Here is a 19,201-nt window from a genome sequence, read left to right as displayed (position 1 = left end):
TGTGCCATAGATTTCTATTTCGTCAGCAATCTTGAACTACTTATGGACTCCTGTATTCATTTTCTGTGAATAATGCTATAACAAATTACCACAAAATCAGTAGTTTAAAACAACACAGATTTATTATCTTACTAGAGGCCCGATGCACGAAGATTCGTGCAAGAATGGGCCTTCCTTCCCCTGGCTGCCGGCAGGGCCTTCGCTCCAGCCGGAGCCGCCTTTCTGCCTTCCCATGCTGCCTAGAGGCCCGGAACGGCTGGGGCGGGGCAAAACCTGCGTCGTCACCATGGCGATGACACAAGCGTCCCGCCCTGCCCCCCAGCCATTCGTCCCCTGTGCATGTGTGCGCTGCCCACAAGCCCACCATCTTTGTCGGGTTAATTTTATACTCACTCCTGATTGGCTTGGGGCGTCGCGAAGGTACTATCAGTTTACATATTTGTCTATTATTAATGTAGATTATTAGTGTAGATGGTTTTGTGGGTCAGAAGTTCAGTACGATGCTCAATGGTTAAAGTGTCGGCCTGCGCAGTCAAGGGTTGCAGGTTCGGTTCCTAGCCCTCGTCAGAGTACATGTGGAAGGCAACCAGTTGATGTGTCTCTCTCACATCAATGTTTTTCTCTTCAATTCCTGGTGAGGGCACATGCCCAGGTTGCAGGCTCGATCCCCAATGGGGGCTGTGCAGGAGGCAGCCAATCAGTGATCTTTCTCTCTCATTGATGTTTCCATCTCTTTATCCTTCTCCTTTCCTCTCTTTTTAAAAATCAATTTAAAATAAAAAGGAATTTCAGTGGTCTCAGTTGGGCTAAAATCAAGACTACATTCCACTCTGGAGAATCTGTTTCCCTGCCTTTTTCAGTTTCTAAAAGCCACTTATATTCCTTAGCTTGTGGTTCCCTTCCTCAATCTCCAGAGCTGGGGGGTCGAATTCTTCTCACATCTCATCTCTCTGACCCACCCTTCTGTCTCTTCACCTTTAAGGAGTGTGATTAAATTGGGCCCACCAATAATCCATCCTATGTCAGGGTCTTTAATTTTAATCACATCTGCAAAAGTCTGTTTCTATGTAAAGTAGCATATTCAGAGATTCTGAGGATTAGGACCTGGCTGTCTTTGGGGACCATTATTTTGTCTGCCACAAGCCCTCAAATCATGCCATTTCAGGTTCTACGATTTTGTTCACTCTACTGTGAGTCATGGTCTCCTTGAGTCATTGGTAAGACTCAGGGTAAAACTTTGCCTGTTTCTTGGTATTTGGTGACCCCTTTGCCAGCTTAATTGATTCCTTTTGGCCCTCCCTGGGGTTCCCCCTTCAGTGCTGTCTTAGGACCTGTAACACTTCCATGCATTTGTTTCTTTAGGTGTCTTCTCCTGTGCTTAGACCTACCTGGAGCTCCTTGAGTACAGGGCTGCATCTGGTCAACATTCTATCCCAATGTCCAGCACAGGGCCTGATACATACCTAGCATTTGGTAATGTTCGTTAAATGAGTGAAAGACTGTTCCTGCAGGGAATTTGGCTTAATGTGCTGGTAAGCAGAAACCCTCTACCCTTAAACCCAGAGGACTTAACCTAGATCATAAGACCAGCCAGTGGCACTGTTTGCTTTAAAACATAAAAGTTCATGGAGCAAATAATGACTTTTTGCAGATCATTAACTTTCTTGATGTAGCTACTGACCAACTTGTGACCTTGGGGAAAGGTCATGGATACTCATTTTTTTTTCATCTGAATCAGAGGAGGTAGAACTGTATAGTATAGGGTTAAAGCGTGAGTGCTGGAGCCAAATTGCCTACATTTGAAATCTGGTCCTGCCATGTCCTTCACAAGTTACTTAATCCCTTAGTTCCTTAGGTTCTTTACCTATAAAATGGGGAATCACAATGGCACCTAACCCATAGGGTTGTCCTGAGGAGTAAATGAGTTATGGTATGTAAAGCATTTAGCACAGTGGTTAACTGTCATCATTATTGTTACCACAAAATTCCTTTTGTGATCTAAAATTTATTATTTTTGCCTTGTTTTTTCTAGAAGAGGGTTCCCTTGCACGGCCCCCCCTCCCGCCCCCCCCCCCCACCCCTACTTCTCTTTTCCTGTCCAGGCTGCCTTTCCTGCTGTCACTTTTTTTTTTTTTTTTTGGAGACTCCTTCCTCTTGCTAACAAATCTTACAGCCTTGCCCTTCCTGGGATGGTTTCCTTGGTATTGGCAGAGCCTCCTGGCCAGTCTGGGTGGGGCTCCTGAGAGAGTTATCTGTGGGTGCACTGCCCCCTGCAGGCAAGAAACATGGACTCCACTGCCTTGGCCGGAGAGATGAAGTCTTAAGCATATGGCAACCTCTCAAGTCCTGTGCTCTTCTGATTTGGGAATAACAAGAAGGTGAACATTATCTCAAAGAGCCTTGTTGATCACTCCCTGTGTTCCAGTCCCTAATAACAGGGAAATGCAGAGTGTTAGGGGGTTAAGTATACAGGCCCTGGAGTCAGGCCGCTTGTGTCAAATCTTGGCTTCCACACTTACTAGCTGTGAGACCTGGGGCATGTTATTTTGCTGACCTTCAGTTTTGTATTTGTAAAGAGAGATATACAAATAGTATTTAATTCATTTAGTTACAAAAATTAAATAATTCATATGAAATCTGGAGTAGTAAGCAGAAAGAATTCTTAGCAATGGGTAAGAATTAGGAGCTTTTGATTTCCCCAGTGCCTTTGGGTTCAATTCTTTACAATATCATTCCATTATTTTGTTTGCAATTGTGTGATTTTTACCAATCAATTGTATCTATATTCAACAATTTGAAAGCTAAATTTAAAAATTTTAATTTAACTTTGATTGAGCTCAGCAAACATATATTTATTATTCTGTGCGAGGTACTATTCTGGGAGCTGGGAATATAACTTGAAGTAAGGTATGGCTCCTGCCCCCCAGATGTTTGCAGTTTAGAAGGGAAAGTGAGCATTTAAACATTCTTGGCAGAGGCAACAGTGAGCCAAGGCACAGAAATGTAAGAAGGCCAGACAGCCTGAACCAAAACAAGGATGTGCAAGCTGCTCTCTGTGGCTAGAACTTAGTGCATGGAGATAAAGGGGTAGGAGGGCTGGGTTTGAGGGGAGGGAGAAAAGGGTGACCTGGTGAGAGGTAGGGCCAAAGAGTTCAGGTCATTTGGAACTCGAATGCTATACTTAGAAATTAATTTGAGGGCAGTGGAGAGAGCCACTGAAGAGTTTTTGGTAAGGGAATGATATGATCAAATTGTGTTTTAAAAGGTTATTTTTGACATCAGTATAGAGGTTAAATTGGAGAAAGCCAGACTGGGTGTGAACAAAGGTTGGTTAATAAATCATTGCAATAGACCTGTGGAGAGGTGATGAGGACGTGAATCAGGGCAGCAGTGAGGATGAAGAGGGAGCTGAGGAGGAAAAGGGAAAGATATAATAGATGTTAAGGAGCCTAATATGATTGGTGAATGGTGGTGCCATTGTGTGAGGGACTGATGGGGATAATAATGATTTCCATTTCCATTTTTGAAATGTTGAGTTAGAGGTGCTTGCAAAATAAGCAAGTAGAGATGTCCAAAGGGGACTGGAATTTGGGTCTTGTGCTCAGTGAGAGCCTTTGGGCTAGAGATACATATTTGGTAGTCATCTGCTTGCGTATAGTAATTGGACCACAGGAGTGAGTGGGATTACTCAGGGAAGGCAGGTGGAGAAACAAGAGAAGAGCCCAAGGACAACGCCCCAGCTGGGGTTCACAGATAAAGGTTGAGCAAGGCAGCCAGCAGAAGAGATAGAGAAGGAAGAAGAGAACCAGTAACAGGTGGTATGTCAAAGAACAGTGGAAGAGAATATTTCAGAATGAAGAAAGCAGCAGTGTCAGATGCTATTGAAGGATGAGGTACATGAGGTTGAAGAAGGTCCATTGGTTCGACAAATAGAGGACTCTGAGGGATTTCTGTGTCTTCAGTTCTCATGTATAAAGCTGGATCAATAGTGCCTTTCTTGGAGAGAGAAGAGGGTAAGGTTGGGAACAGATAGACAGAAGGATCTCTGTTCCAAAGCAGCCTGAATGCACCTCTATTACAGCACAGCTCGCACTGTTAGGATTGCTTACAGGTTGAGCCCACCCACAGGATTGTGAGCTGGACTGCATAGGCACACCCAGTCCCACGACTCAGAGGAGACTCACTAATAATTTCAATGTAAATTCTTTTAGACTTTTCCCTCTGCAAATAAACACATATGTGTTTATATGTGTGCACAAAAGTAATTGAAAAAAATATTGGCTCATACTGTGGATGTTCTGAGAACCTGTTTTTAACTGAATAAATTAATCATCTTTCTATGTTACTACATGTTGAGCTATTCTAGTATTTAATAATTGCAAAATATTTATTGTTTGAGTGGACTATAATTTATTTAACAAAGTGAGCCTTTAATGATGAGCTTTTAGCCTTTTACTATCGCAAACAGTACTGGAATAAATAGTTTTGTACACATATCTTCTTTGCACACCTTGGTGCGAGGTGAGTGTAGGTTAAATTCCAGGGACTGGGTCTTTTCCATCTCTGTACCCTCAGCACCAGGCATAAAGTAGGTACTTAGTAAAAGTATTAAAATGCCCTGAATTTAGGTCTTGAGGTCCTCCAGTGTCTTGTTTATCTTTGTATTTTTAGCATCTATAGCAGTGACCAACAAAATTTTGCTTGCTAAATGAATAATCTCAAGAATATAGAGAACTCTGCTCAGAAAAGGAAAGTATTGAGTAGTGACCAGCTTTTAAGTGATGTGTGTATTAGAACACCTCGCTAAGCATTGCCAGCTAGGAAGCACCTGGAGACATTTACTCCGAGTGTTCTGCATATTTCTCTTCCTCTCCTTGTGAGGAGTGTTGATGTATTCCTTTCCCTGAGCAGTAGAATGGCTAGATGAAATTTCTAGGTAGATAATTGGTTGGAATGAGAAGTTAAAGACTCTTGTCTTCCCTTCAGAGTTATATTTCTTTTTCACCTGCAGGATGCCCTTCACAGAATCTTTTTTTTTTTTTAAATATATTTTATTGATTTTTTACAGAGAGGAAGAGAGAGGGGTAGAGAGTTGGAAACATCGATGAGAGAGAAACATCGATCAGCTGCCTCCTGCACACTCCCCACTGGGGATGCGCCTGCAACCAAGGCACATGCCCCCGGCCGGAATCGAACCCGGGACCCCTCAGTCTGCAGGCCGACACTCTGTCCACTGAGCCAAACCGGCCAGGGCCCTTCACAGAATCTTAAAAGCAGGAGCATATTCTTGTTCAGCCCTGCATGACTAGTGCCTAGCATACAGACATGGGCCTTCAGCAAAGGTGGAGGGTAAGGGAATCATTAAGTGTTAGGCTATGCTAGTGGTCGGCAAACTGCGGCTCGCGAGCCACATGCAGCTCTTTGGCCCCTTGAGTGTGGCTCTTCCACAAAATACCACGTGCGGGCGCACACGTACAGTGTGATTGAAACTTCGTGGTCCATGCGCAGAAGTTGGTTTTCGGAAAGGAGATAGATGAAATAAGTATACAAGACGAGTGTGGATGGGAGAGTTGGAAGGGGTCGACCTCAGCGAACGTACCTCAATCAGATTGAGGACATTTTTAGCAAAGGCCAGCTTAGGAGTACCCTAATTAAGTTAATAACAATGTACCTACCTATATTGGCTCTCAAAAGAAATTTCAATGGTTGTATTGTTGATATTTGGCTCTGTTGACTAATGAGTTTGCCAACCACTGGGCTATACAGTTGGCATAAGCTGATAAACTTTTCAAATGGTTTTGACTATTTCCCCAAATTTAAATCTGTTTTCTGCTTCCCTTTGTTCAATGATGACTCTTTTTAGTATATATTGAATTCTTGTATATAATGAGGTCTATTTCTGTGCTTCATTTTTTTATTCATTAGGTTTATTTTCTGGTGCTAGTTCATATAATTTTAACTATTATTGTTTATAATATGTCCTAATCTTCTCTCTATATATAATGCTAATATGCAGAGTGTCCCCTTGGATGTTCAACCGGGAGACCAGGAGTTCAATTGCTCACTATGATGTACTCTGACCACCAGAGGGCGGCGTGGATGAAGGAAGGAAGGCCCTGGCCAACAGCTGGAAGGCCCCGATTGGCTCTGATCTCTGGCTAGGCCTAGGGACCCTACCTATGCATGAATTTCATGCACCAACCTCTAATACAGCCGTGGGCAAACTACGGCCCGCGGGCTGGATCCAGCCCGTTTGAAATGAATAAAACTAAAAAAAAAAAAGACTGTACCCTTTTATGTAATGATGTTTACTTTGAATTTATATTAGTTCACACAAACACTCCATCTATGCTTTTGTTCCGGCCCTCTGGTCCAGTTTAAGAACCCATTGTGGCCCTCGAGTCAAAAAGTTTGCCCACCCCTGCTCTAATATCTTATAAGGCTAAATGCTGATAATTCCTCTTTTCTAAAATATTTTAGACTTTTACCCATTTATATTTCTATAATAAGTCTATAAATATTGGTTGTCCTCTAATACAAACAGCCTATTGAGATTACATTACATTTACAAATTAGCTTCAGTACTGGCATTCTTTTACTAACTTTTCATCATATAATATGGTAGTTTTCCCCTTGTTTTACATATTTTAGTAAAAATATGTTATTTTTCATGTGGGCCTATGTCTCCACAACACTTATCGAACCACTCTTCTGATCCCTCGCTCCTGCCGTGGTGCTGTTTGCTAGAGGTACAGAAATGAACAAATCACAGCTCTTAACCTCAAGGAGCTCTCTTTGGTGGACAAGAGAGATAACTGATCTAATGGCAACTAATTATAATAATTATTGTGATAAACAGAAGCCCAAGGTGCTAAGGAAGCACAGGAGGCATACAACCAAGGCTCGGGGTGTTAAAGAAGACTTCCTAGAGAAGGGGCTCCTGTACTGAGTCTTAAAGACAGAATGGAAGTTAACCAGATGAAGTGGGAAGAAAGAGTATTCCAGGCAGACAGAATGTTTATTGGAAAATATGTTCAAAAGCAGAGACTTTCAAAATATTGAAGTATTTTAGGAGCTACAAGTAGCTGGAGTATAGATGACAGTAGGATGGTAGCTGGAAATGAAGCTAGAAAGCCGGGGGAGGGTGGCAGATGATTGAAGGGACTTGTGTGACAAGATACGAATTTGGATATAGAATTGAAAGATTTAAGTAGAGCAGTGAAATGGTCAGGTTTATGTGTTAGAAAAAAATATCCCTAAAAAGAGAAAATAATAAAGTTAAATAAAGACCTCTCTGGCTTCCGTAGAAGATGGCATTAAGGGGTTCCAAATGTATTGCATTTGGTAGTTTGGACTCAAAAGACTCTTTTAATCTAAAGCAGTCTGTGACCTTATTCCCCTTTTTAAGAAATACCATTTACTATTATAGAAACCAGGTCTGTTGTCCTGTGGAATGTGCCACATTCTGAATTTGTCTGTTTCCTCATACTATAACCTATTCCTCTGCCTCTCATATTTTCTATAAACTGGAAGTTAGCATTGAATGATTCATTGGATTCTGGTTCATCTTTTCTCTGGGAGGAGGGGCAAGAATACTTCATAGGTAGGGCTGTGAAGTGCTACCTGTGTCTGATGGTGCCACTCTCAGGGATGCTGATTGATCAGTGGTTCAGGTCATGACAGCTCGTTCCTCCATTATAAATTTCCCCATCAGCCTTCTATTGAATGAATTGATCTACTGATGATTAGCACCTGAGTGAATTATTTCATCATGGGCTACAATTTTTTTTTAAATTCTGTCAATCTTTTCACATTTATTAGCTGAATAAAGAACATTTCCTCGCCCTAGCCAGTTTGGCTCAGTGGATAAAATGTTGGCCCATGGACTGACCAAGGATTTGATTCTGTTCTAGGGCATGTACCTTGGTTGCAGGCTCAATCCCCACCCCGGTCGGGGCATGTGTGGGAGGCAACTAATCAATGTGCCTCTCTCACATCGATGTTTCTCTCTGACTCTCCCCCTTCCTTGCACTCTCTCCAAAAAAAATCAGTGGAAAATATCCTTGGGTGAGGACTAACAACAGCAACAAAGAACATTTCTTCAATAGCTAGAGCTATTTGGTTGTTCTGAAATATAATATGTATCAAAAAGATAAGAAAAATGCTTACTTCATTTCTTTTATTGCAATTTTTGGATTAAGGTGTTGGCACCTTAGTTGTTCTGTTGTAAGTATCTTTTGGTCATGTTTCTATTTTATGACTTAATACATTGGCTAGTCCAGTGCTTCTCCCCCTAGTGATTATCTTGTAACCCCAGTCTTTGAGAAATGGTCTGCATTTGCACAAGAGCCTTAAAATCCTTTGGGATGTGAATGGCTTTCTAAGTGCCATACACACATCAGTCCATCTAGTCCTGTACTTTCAGAAGACAGAACAATCTTTCCTTTGGTTTCTCTTCTCTTGCTCCAGGTCACACGGTGAATAAGATGCGTCAACACTCAGATTCAGAAGTGGCTTGTCTTGCCAAAGAAGTTTACACTGAGTGGAGAACTTTCATTGAGAAACATGCAGATAGACCTTCTATTGAAGTCCGAAGTGATTCCAAAACCGAGGCACTTAGGAAAAACGCCCAGAAATTACTCTCAGAAGCGTTGGAATTAGAGGTAATGTCTGGTTGGAATGTGATTATTAGGAGCTCTTGGTTAAATGAGCCTCACATTTTCAAAATGAACTTTCATAGTCTTAGTGCTGTGGCTTTATTCTGTTTTTTTCTTTAAGGGTTCTGGATTTGTAATCATTCTGGGAGACAGTGTTGTAGAAAGGAACTAGCAAACCTGAATTAAAACCCTGGCTCTAGTACGTACTAGCTGTGGCACCTTAGGCAAATCCTTTAACATGAGGCTTGATTTTTTTTAACTGTAAAATGATTATTGTTCCTACCACCTAAGGTTATTGGGAAGAGTAAATGGACTGTTTATACGAAAGAATAGTATAGTGCCTGGTGATTACAAGTCACTTAATGAATGTTGGCTCCTTCCATTTATTTTATTTATTTATTTTTATTAAATATATTTTTATTGATTTCAGAGAGGAAGGGAGAGGGAGAGAAAGATAAAAACATTTATAATGAGAGAGAATCATTGATCAGCTGCCTCCTGCACACCTTCCACTGGGGATTGAGCCCACACCCAGGCTTATGCCCTGACCAGGAATCGAACCTTGACCTCCTGGTTCATAGGTTGACACTCAACCATTGAGCCACATTGACTGGGTAGGCTCCTTCCATTTAAAATTTGTTCTCTTGCCACTGATGCAAAAATTCTGGGATGGACTCTGTGATGGAATATCAGTGGCAAAAGAAATAGCTGTCTATTGAAAAGATTCTACTCCCCCATTTTTTTGTCCACACTCTAAAGCATATAATCAATTGGCTAGACATAATTCCTATCATCCTGATAGCCAACAGTTCAGATGACATTAGTGGCTTGAGGTGCACATGCTAAAAGGATTTTTGCTCATTAACAATAATATTAATTACCATCATCAAACAAATCTAATATGTCAGTTCATACTCTGGAAAAATCAGACATATAATATTTATATATTTTCTTCTTTTTAGGGTATCCCTATCAAAGTTTCTTTAAGAATAATTTAATATTATTAACAAAGGAAGCAATTCAGAAGTCTGATTTAAATGCTAGAACTGTTACTATATTCTCTGAAAAAAATTTTAACCTTTCTGTCTCAATTATGTATCCACAAAAGAAGGGCAAATGAACTCATGGTATATTATTTACTTTTTAAAATATAGTTTTGGATTTTTAAATACACACTTAGAAAATGTGAAAAACATAGAGAGGAAAAATAAGATCACCATTGAACTTACCACCCGGATATAATCTTGTTAGCATTTTGGTGCATTTTCTGTTTGGTAATTATTATAACTTTTTAAATGAATGCTATAATATGATTACCCCAGCTTATTAAGAGCCAATTATATGCCAAATGTTCCATAAGATAGTTTTATTGATATTTAAACAACATTGCAGAAAATTAACAATAATTTACATTTATGTTGTCTTTTTCATCTTGATCAAATCAGTTAGTGTCATTTTGTATATCCTTTTCTATATATGGTTATTTTTTCATTTTTATAATTTTCAGTGTTATTTGATAGCTCAGCAAATTGCTATGCTGTTAAGTTTGCTTTTCTTTTCCTAAAGGAAGCTTTAATATGAATATTAAGCCCTTGGAAGAGAGAAAAAAATATGAAGGTTGTAAGTCTAAATAAATAACTTTCCAGAATATTGATTAGCCAACAAGACTTGCTATTTGATATTTTAAATAAAGTTTATTTTTTAAATAAACCAAAATTATTACAGAAACATAGAGTGTGGGTATATAATATGTAGTTAATGTGGTGTTAAATTCCAGTTCCCTGTGGTATATTTTTAAGTAAATGATAATAACGAAGCAATGCTTGTGAGGATTAATGAGCAGTTTGCCTACTACATTAAACTCCATAATAATTATCCTTTTAGTTTATCCATTAATTATCCTTTAAATGGCACATCAAGTGGTAAGCACTCAAGTGTTACAAAGCAAAGTTAAAAAAGTGATACATTCGTTAGTGCTTTCCAACATAATTGGAGAAAATATCAGATTAAGCATAGTTGAGTGGTTTTGTTCCCAAAGAGTAAATTTTAAAAATTAAAAAGTATGCATCTTTCTTTCTTCCTTGGCCAAAAAAAAAAAAAAAAAAAAAAAAAAAAATCAATCTGTTTTTCTTCCATAAATAGTATTTGATAATAGTTTGATCCGTTTGATGTGTTGAAGAATTATAAACATTTTTGCATAAAAGTTAACTCTTAGCACCTATTACCATCTGAAACATTTCCATATTAAGGTAAATCAGTGACCCATCTAATCCAGTATCTGGTCTTTGACAGTAACCAATGTTGAGTGCATTCAAATCAGACATCCAATCTCCACAAATGTACTTTATCAGGCAGTAGTAAACCATTGGGTAAGTTACTGGCCTGGCGACTAAAAAGCCTTTACAATTTGATCCTAGCATGTGTCTTTACAGATCTACCCGTTACATTTTTTGTAGAAAATAAATGTTTTCATGTTATTTGTTTTTGTTATATTCTTTTGTAGTGAAAGCCACAGATGAGGAATATACACACACAGCCAAATGTATCTCTTTATTACTGTATAGATCTTGCTTTCCAGATTCATAGATTGTTTCCTTGTTCTTGGAATAAGGGAATAGATGAATAAAAACTCCATTGTTGAAACCCTGGCTCCATTCCCCTTTACTTTCTCCCTTCCGGATCTTCTTTGTTCTTCCCTACATTTTAGATCTTTCCTCATATGAACATCCCCTGTGGTGTCATTCTCTTACTTCCCCTTCCTCATTATCCACTCTCCTTCCTACCTCATGGCCTGTGATCATTTTCCTATTATGTCATTAAAAAAAAATGAACCTGATTCTCAAAGTGAGCCTGTATCATTAAGAGTTATGAAACACTGGCTGGTTGGCCCAGTTGGTTGTCAGATGGTGCTAATGAGATCCAGGTCAGGGGTACGTCCCCATATGGGACTGTTAGTTTTTTCTTTGTTTAATGGCCTCAGACTGCACCTCTGGCTTTGACCAGCTCTTTCATAAATGTATTTAAATGGTCAAAAAGGAGTGTGGTTAGATAGGTATAAACCCAGTCATGCTCTGTGTGCTAAAACTCACACAAAGTTTGCTTCTAGTGGATATTCAATTCAATAGATGTTTAGTACTACTACTGCTAGTGCCAGGGAGAATGCTAACATAAGTGAGTTGCATTCCCTGTCTTAAGGACGCTTACTGTCTCCTGGTGGAGAGCCTGTAAATGACTAACTAATAGAAGGCAAGATGAAATATATCTGAAATGGGTACAAGCAAATGGTGTAGACGAGTGGTCGGCAAACTGCGGCTCGGCAAACTGCGGCTCACGAGCCACATGCGGTTCTTTGGCCCCTTGAGTGTGGCTCTTCCACAAAATACCAACTTCTGCGCATGGGCCACGAAGTTTCAATCGCACTGTACGTGCGCGCCCGCACGTGGTATTTTGTGGAAGAGCCACACTCAAGGGGCCAAAGAGCCGCATGGGGCTCGCGAGCCGCAGTTTGCCGACCATGGGTGTAGACACACAAAGGACAGTATATGAAATCTGATAGGGGAATCTGGGAAGGTTTTATGAAAGAGATGGCAATTGAATTGGCCTTTGCAAGAGGAGTAGAATTTTGCTAACTTGAAAATACATATAAAATAGAAACATTATATTTCATATCTTATTTGCTATGTGTAGGATGTTATTGAAAGAGCAGGAAAGGAGGGAGGATATGTTGGGGGGTAGGGGAGAAGGACATTCATTTAACAAATATTTACTGAGCTCTTGCCATGTTCTTGTACCTATGCTAGGCATGGGGAATTTAGAAATGGATCCAGCACAGTATCATCCCTAAAAGGGCTTACAGGCTTCTGTGAGAGATAGACAAATAAATAGTTACAGTACAACGTGGGAAGTTCTGCATTTAAGGTACACACATAAAAAAGACCTGTTCCCCTGCTTTTAAAGGGCTTACAGATGTGGCAGACATCACTAATTGATTATGGCACCATTTCCCACTGAGGCCAGAATCCTTGATGAAAGAGCTCTAGGTGGTCATGTTTTATTCTAGGTGATCATGTTTTATATCTTCTCCAAGCTATAACCAATTTGTCCAGGATCGGACAACTGAATAACTCACAGGTACAAATAGATAGGGAAGGTAAATCAGATTCTCTGTCTATGAGACATGTGAACTAGGAAATGCTAAGAAAACAACAGTGGGAGTGTTGGAACAGATGTCGGAGGAGTTATGAGGAAGCAGGGGTAGAAATGTGTAGAATATGGGGAGCCGTGAGTAAGGCAAATGGAGAGGAGCAAAAACCAGGAGGGTCATAAGATACAGAGAAGGAACATGGTCCCCAAATGAATCCCTAGGTTTCTTGCAGCGTTCCTATTCCCATTTCCACTGGTGCATCTCACAGCAAAACTCCGTCTTCTCAAGGTATCAGTGAGACTCTGGTCCTTTAGCTAAGTCCCAAAGGGCTTACCTAAATCACCAGGTTAGGACCCATTGGAAAGGAGTCAACGATTTGGATTGGTTTGGGTTATCCAAGGGCAGTTTAAGTTCATTCACTTTGTGCAATTAACTTTTATACAAAAAGGTACATGATGAATTATTATCCTGTATCATTTACATTTTAATATCACTGATGTTTTTCTTCACTTCTTCATTCTGATTGGCCTTCATTTAATAAGAAGGCATGAATGAGAATTGTTACATGCTTGCTCCCTATTCCCATCACATTGCTGGTAGAACACCTATTCCACTACCCAGCGGTTTCTGTGTATGTGCAGTCGCCTTTCTAGACTGTGATTCCTGGATGGTAGGGGGCAGGTCTTTTCTGCGCAGTCTCCCTAATACCCAGATCAGGCCAGACTCAGAGTAGCAAATCAGTAACTATTTGCTAAATAAAGTATATATGAGTATCCAGTTATGCAAATTTCAAGGCACTGTCAGAGTTCTTTTTTAAATTTATACTGTAATTCAGTGGAATGACCATGACCTGTTTTGCAAAAGTATATATGCCCTTTTCCCCCAAACAACCATTCCCCTAAAAACACCCACCTATTTCTTAACTGTTTAAGTGAATCTCTAAACAGTGACTAACCATCCTCACACTGGATTGAGGAGCCTCTCTGGCAAATGTTGCTGGACAAATGCTGGCCAGACAACCGGCCACCCTTTCAACCTCCTAAAGTAACCTGCTTCCAGGGCTGCCTCAGGCCAGGGGCTAGTTCGCTGCCCACTCAGGAGGCCATGAAGAGCTCGAGGTGTCTGGGTTCTGGAGAGCCACGGAGCCAAGCCACATCCACTCACCCTAGCATAAGCCAGATCAGTCATCAGGACCACAAACTTCCTGGAAGGTCTTGTCTGCTATACCTTGGCAGATGTCTGGGCCTGCATATTCATTCTCTGTCCCTCTTTTTCTCTCTCAGGCCTGTTCTGCTCCTGCCGTCCTTATTTCTTCCAAGTTTCATTTTTCTGTTTGTTTCGGTCTGTCCCTTATATTAGGGTTTTTTTTATCAAGTGTTAGGTGACTCTTTTCTATGTTTGGTACACTTTTTTCTTAAACTTTTCTTTTTAAATAGTGTATAGCCCTGGCCAGTGTGGCTTGGTTGGAGTGTTGTCCCAGACACCAAAAGGTCGTGGGTTCGATTCCTGGGCACATACCCAGGTTGCAAGTTTGCTCCTCAGTCAGAGTGCATATAAGAAGCAACTGACTGATGTTGCTCTTTCATCTCTCTCTCTCTCTCTCTCTCTCTCTCTCTCTCTCTCTCTCTCTCTCTGTGTGTGTGTGTGTGTCTATCACTGTCTTCCTCTTTCCTCCCTTCCTTTAGTTCTGTCTAGAAATCAATGGGAAAAATATCCTTGGGTGAGGATTAACCAAAACAATAATAAAGATAAATAAAATATAGCATAAGTACACAAGATATATATGTACAGATCAGTGAATTTATCACAAAGCACATGCCTACTTTGTGATAAGACCCTAGCCAGCCCATACTCATTCTTCAAATCTCAAGTTAAACAGCATTTCCTTCCAAAGCCAGGCACTGCCCTCCAGGGTTGGGTCCCTTTGCTGTAGCTCTGCGCCCAGTATGTATTCCTGTCCTCTTTCTTAGCACTCGGTGCCCTTGTAATCCATGTTCACTACTGCTTCTTACTGGCCTGTGCTCACCATGAAGTCACAGACAGTGCCAGCCTTATTCACTGCTTTTCCCTCTCCCCAAGCACAGAGCCTAGCACATAGTAAATGCTGAATAAATATTTGAATGAAGGGGGAAAAGCAAGTAAGAGAGAAAAATTTGTGTCCTGTATTCAAGGAACTCACTTTGTCCTGTATTCAAGGGACTCACTGTATTCAAGGAACTCACTATCCAAAAAATGGATAATTGTAGTATATTGTGATAATGACTAAGGGGAACTCGGGACATGTGGCAGCCCAAAGAAGAACTTTCAGTCCTCTGAGCTAGGATTTGCTTTCTTGTATTTTGCTTTTTAGCTAAGTTTTGACATACAAATAAGAATGTATTTCCTAGGGAAAGTGTACCTTGCTGAGGGAACAAGTATCTGCAGCAGACAGAGGTGTGTGAAAGCAGCTTAGTAGGCTCATGCGGGGCGATGCTCAGGACTGGGGAGGGGAGGGGCCTGGAAAGGAAATTGGGGCTGAGGGGTCCCCTGACCAGCAGCCCAACCTGGCCTGGATCCAGACCGCGTGGACCAAGTCCCATACCTGTCCTACTTTGATTATGTCTGCGACTTTAGGAGGACTTGGACCTGAGCCAAACCACCCTGGAATTGCTACAGGTCCCATCTCCTAAGTCTGCTGTGCTTAGCTGACCCTGCAAGCATCTCCTCAAACTCTACTCAGAATGCTGAGGGGACAGTCAGTGCAGTGAAGGCAGAAATATGAACTTGGAGTCGGGGGTCCAGGTCAGAATCCCAGCTCTGCCTCTTAGTTGTAAGAACTTGAACCTTTCTTTACCTTTGAACCCATTTCCTCATCTGCAAAATGAGATAATAGGAGTTGTGAGCATTCAATGTGAAAAGTGATCTACACACATATTAAGATCCAGATCCAGTGTTTCTGAGATGCAGTAAGGGGTTAAAAGGCACTCTTAAAACAAACCCCCCCAAAAGTATAAACTGTTACACTGATTTATTATCCTTGGTCTTTGTTTCCTGGTTGGTAAAGTACAGGGCCCAGTACCCGTCGCTTAGTTCAGGCCAGTTTCCTGTTATAATGGCAAATATTACCACCCGGCAGGGGTTGTGAATGAGGTCCCTGTCACAAAGCACATGGCCTTGTTCCTTAATTGCCAGGGTGGAATTAATTTGCTCTTCCTGTTTCTCTTGTGACAGGAAGTAGATGTCCTTGAATTTCAGTTGATTAATGGAAGCCTCTGAGCAGAGTGCTTCAGCCTCTCTTGTTTTTAATTCTTATGCGTTGCAAGGCCCTAATTTGATAATTTTGCTGTTTTTTAGATGGATCACCTACTGGTTGAAAATATTGAGCGGGAAACGTTTCATCTCTGCTCCCGCCTCATTAATGGGCCCTACCGGCGGACGGTGAGAGCCCTGGTCTTCACATTAAAGCACCAAGCTGAAATCCGGGCTCAGGTGAAGAACGGCTCGCTGCCAGTCGGCACGTTTGTACAGACCCACAAAAAATGACCTGAGGACGGTTCTAACCCTGGGCTGGGCAGAAAAGAAAATGTGTCCCTTTCTGCCATTCAAAGACTCTTTTGAGTTTGGGTGATGGCTGATGCTGGCTGCGCTAAATTTTCCCATGGTGCCATTCCTTCAGACAGAGGCTGCAGGGAGCCCTGGGAGACAGGCTGCAGGAAATGCTTCATTAGCTGTAGTGCGCTGGTGCAGCCTAACAGGACGTGCACAGGCTGTCCCTAGGAAGCGCTGTATGGTTGACATCACCCAACACAGCAAAGGGTGACGGATTTTGGATTTCGCTGTGAGTATGCCAAGGACACCTCTAAACTTCCCCCACGTCAGGCAGATGAAGTTACTACTTTATTTCGCCACCCTGCAGGTAACTGAAACTCAATTACTGCTGCCGCTCACACAGTTCCATCCCCCTGAGTTTAGATGGCTCTGGTGCCTCTCAGAACTCCCCTGTCTGTTCTCTTTGCTCTACCCCAGGGGTGAGCCTGCCCGAGCCAGCCAACTACCCCTTCTTTCCAGAGCTCACTTATCTGAATGCGTCAGCTCCCCCGGAAGACCTTCTGTGTTGGTCTCCGGAGCCCCCATGCTGAGGCTCCTAATGAAGAACTGGCCTGCAGCATCCCCACACTCGGGCTTATTTGAATATGTGACACTCTCATTTTAAGGTTCTGTAGAAGATACATAATGAAATTCCTCTTGAAATGAATTACTGTAGTGAAAAAATTCCATACATATATTTTTAAAATAAAATACCTCTGCATAGGCCTATTGGAACAATTATGTAAATGTATTTGCTTTTTTATAAGTAATAATAAACTGGGACTTTCCCCCCACCTAAAACAAAAGATATGGCTTGTTCATTGAAAAGTATTTTGGGTTGAGAAAAAGTATAGTTGGTGAAGATGAAAAATTATTGCAAAGAATTTAGAGAGATGGTAAGACCCAAGAAAGGTTTTTTGAGGTTAAGGGAGACTGGAACATGTATGTAATCCAAAAAGAAGGAGCTAATAAAAAAGGAGAGATTTAAAATACAAAAAAATAGGGGATGGGTTAAAAAGCAAGGACAGAAAGGAAGGGATTAACATTGCCTGTTTAATCCTCTCATCTGTTGTGTTAGTAGATATTGTTTCAGTTTTTTTATATTTCTTCATTTATTCAGCAATCATTTATTGAGCACCCATTCCACGGAGTACTGTGGATACCTAGCAGGAACTGCAGATGAGACCCTGAGGCTCACCAAGCAAAAGTATCTTGTTCCGTTTCCCACTGCTAGGAGGTACTGGAGCTGGAATCATAATGAAGCACCCACCAGGCGCTCAGCACTGTGATAGACATTTTAATAATAATATCCAATTAAAGATCAGAAAAGTGAGCCCCAGAATGGCTTAGTAGCTTACTCAAGGTCACACAGAGAGTGAAAGGCAGAGCTAAGGTTCAAAACCCAGGTCTGTTTGACTGGATCCAGTCTCCCAGGTTCATTTCATTCACTCTCTTATGGTTACATGCAGGTGACACTCCAATTTGTATCTTCAGACCATACATGGTTCCTCAGTTTCAGATGATATCTCCAAGATGTCTCAGGGGCTTCGCAGCTACACATGTCTTTTCTCACTTGGCAATCCTGGTAGCCCAGGCATTCTTGCTAGAAGCGAGAGTCCTTACCCAATCAGGTCCTAATGGTTTTATTCGTCACATGTATTTAGAATCTCTTGCCTCTTCTCCATCTCTAGTACCACTTTAGGGCTTCATCCTCTGTTGCCCACATGGCTACATGGCTTCCTAGCTGGTCCCTTTGCACCCAGTCTGAACCTCTTCAAATTTATCTCCCTGTGCTAGAAACAAAGTGGCATATCAGAACTGGAAATCTCACCATGCCACTCCCATCAGAGCATTCACATGCTATTTTCTTCTCTAAAATGCTAGTCTCTACCTAATTCCCTATGCTCCCCCTACCATAACATCCTGTGTATTGTTCTATTCATATCCACATGTTCTGTGGTTGTGCTTTCGATTCTGTCTCCCCACTAAAGGTAACACAAACTCATGGACACGACAATATGGTGGTTACCAAAGATAAAGGGAGTGGAGGGGGAAGAGAAAGAAGATAAAGGGGTCAGATGCATGGTGATGGGAGCAGACTAGATGTTGGGAGGTAAGCACACAATGCAGTATACAGATGATGTATTATAGAATTGTACACCTGCAACTTATATAAAGTTAGTAACCAATGTTACCCCAATAAATTTCATTGAACTTAAGCTTCATGAAAGCAGAGTCTTTGTTTTGTTCCCTGTTGTATTTCCAGCACCTAGAGCACAGCCTGGCACAAACTAGGTCTCCATAACTATTGAATAGTTGAATGACTACTTGTGGGTGTACAGGAAAGGCATCTAACCAATCAGGTAATACTTCCTGGAAGAAGTGATACTTGTGTGCAGTCTTAAAGGGCAGAAGTAGTTAATTGGGTGGTTGAGGCTTATGCCTGACGGAGAAAGCAAAGTATGGAAAGACTCAGACCTGTGAAATGTCTGGAAGGTGATTGGTGTGGCTGGAGTAGAGGAAAGTAGGGTGAAGAGTAGATGGAAATGAGGCTGGAGAGGAAGGCAAGGACCAGGACCAAATGTGAAGGGTCCTGAACAACAGGTGAAGGCGTATGGACTGATGCTAAGCAAGAACTGGTTAATTTTTGTTAACAGGCTGTGGAAGAAGAAGCTGGAGCCAGGGAGGGAGACTGGGAGGCGGAAGCTTCATTTGTAAGCAACCGAAAAGTTCTAACATAAGGACCCAGAGTAAGTTGAAAACAAATTGCTCTGCAGCCGGAAGGTTTCAGTGGTGAGAGTTAGAAGGTAAAATGATTGCAGAGATGTGCTTT

General features: G+C 41.4%; 1 protein-coding gene across 1 annotated transcript in view; it reads left to right on the top strand.

Annotated features, from left to right (window-relative positions):
* Positions 1–18,598, top strand: part of TCEANC2 (transcription elongation factor A N-terminal and central domain containing 2) — a 38,529-nt gene extending 19,931 nt beyond the window's left edge. Inside the window, exons 4-5 of the mRNA XM_059689494.1 lie at positions 8,470–8,663; positions 16,135–18,598. Coding sequence (XP_059545477.1) covers positions 8,470–8,663; positions 16,135–16,323 — 383 coding nt within the window. The 3' untranslated portion in view covers positions 16,324–18,598. The remainder of the gene's footprint in view (positions 1–8,469; positions 8,664–16,134) is intronic.
* Positions 18,599–19,201: the final 603 nt, after the last annotated feature.

The sequence above is a fragment of the Myotis daubentonii genome, chromosome 3, assembly GCF_963259705.1.
Source record: "Myotis daubentonii chromosome 3, mMyoDau2.1, whole genome shotgun sequence".
Lineage (NCBI taxonomy): Eukaryota > Metazoa > Chordata > Mammalia > Chiroptera > Vespertilionidae > Myotis > Myotis daubentonii.
This window is presented reverse-complemented; position numbering and strand designations above follow the sequence as displayed.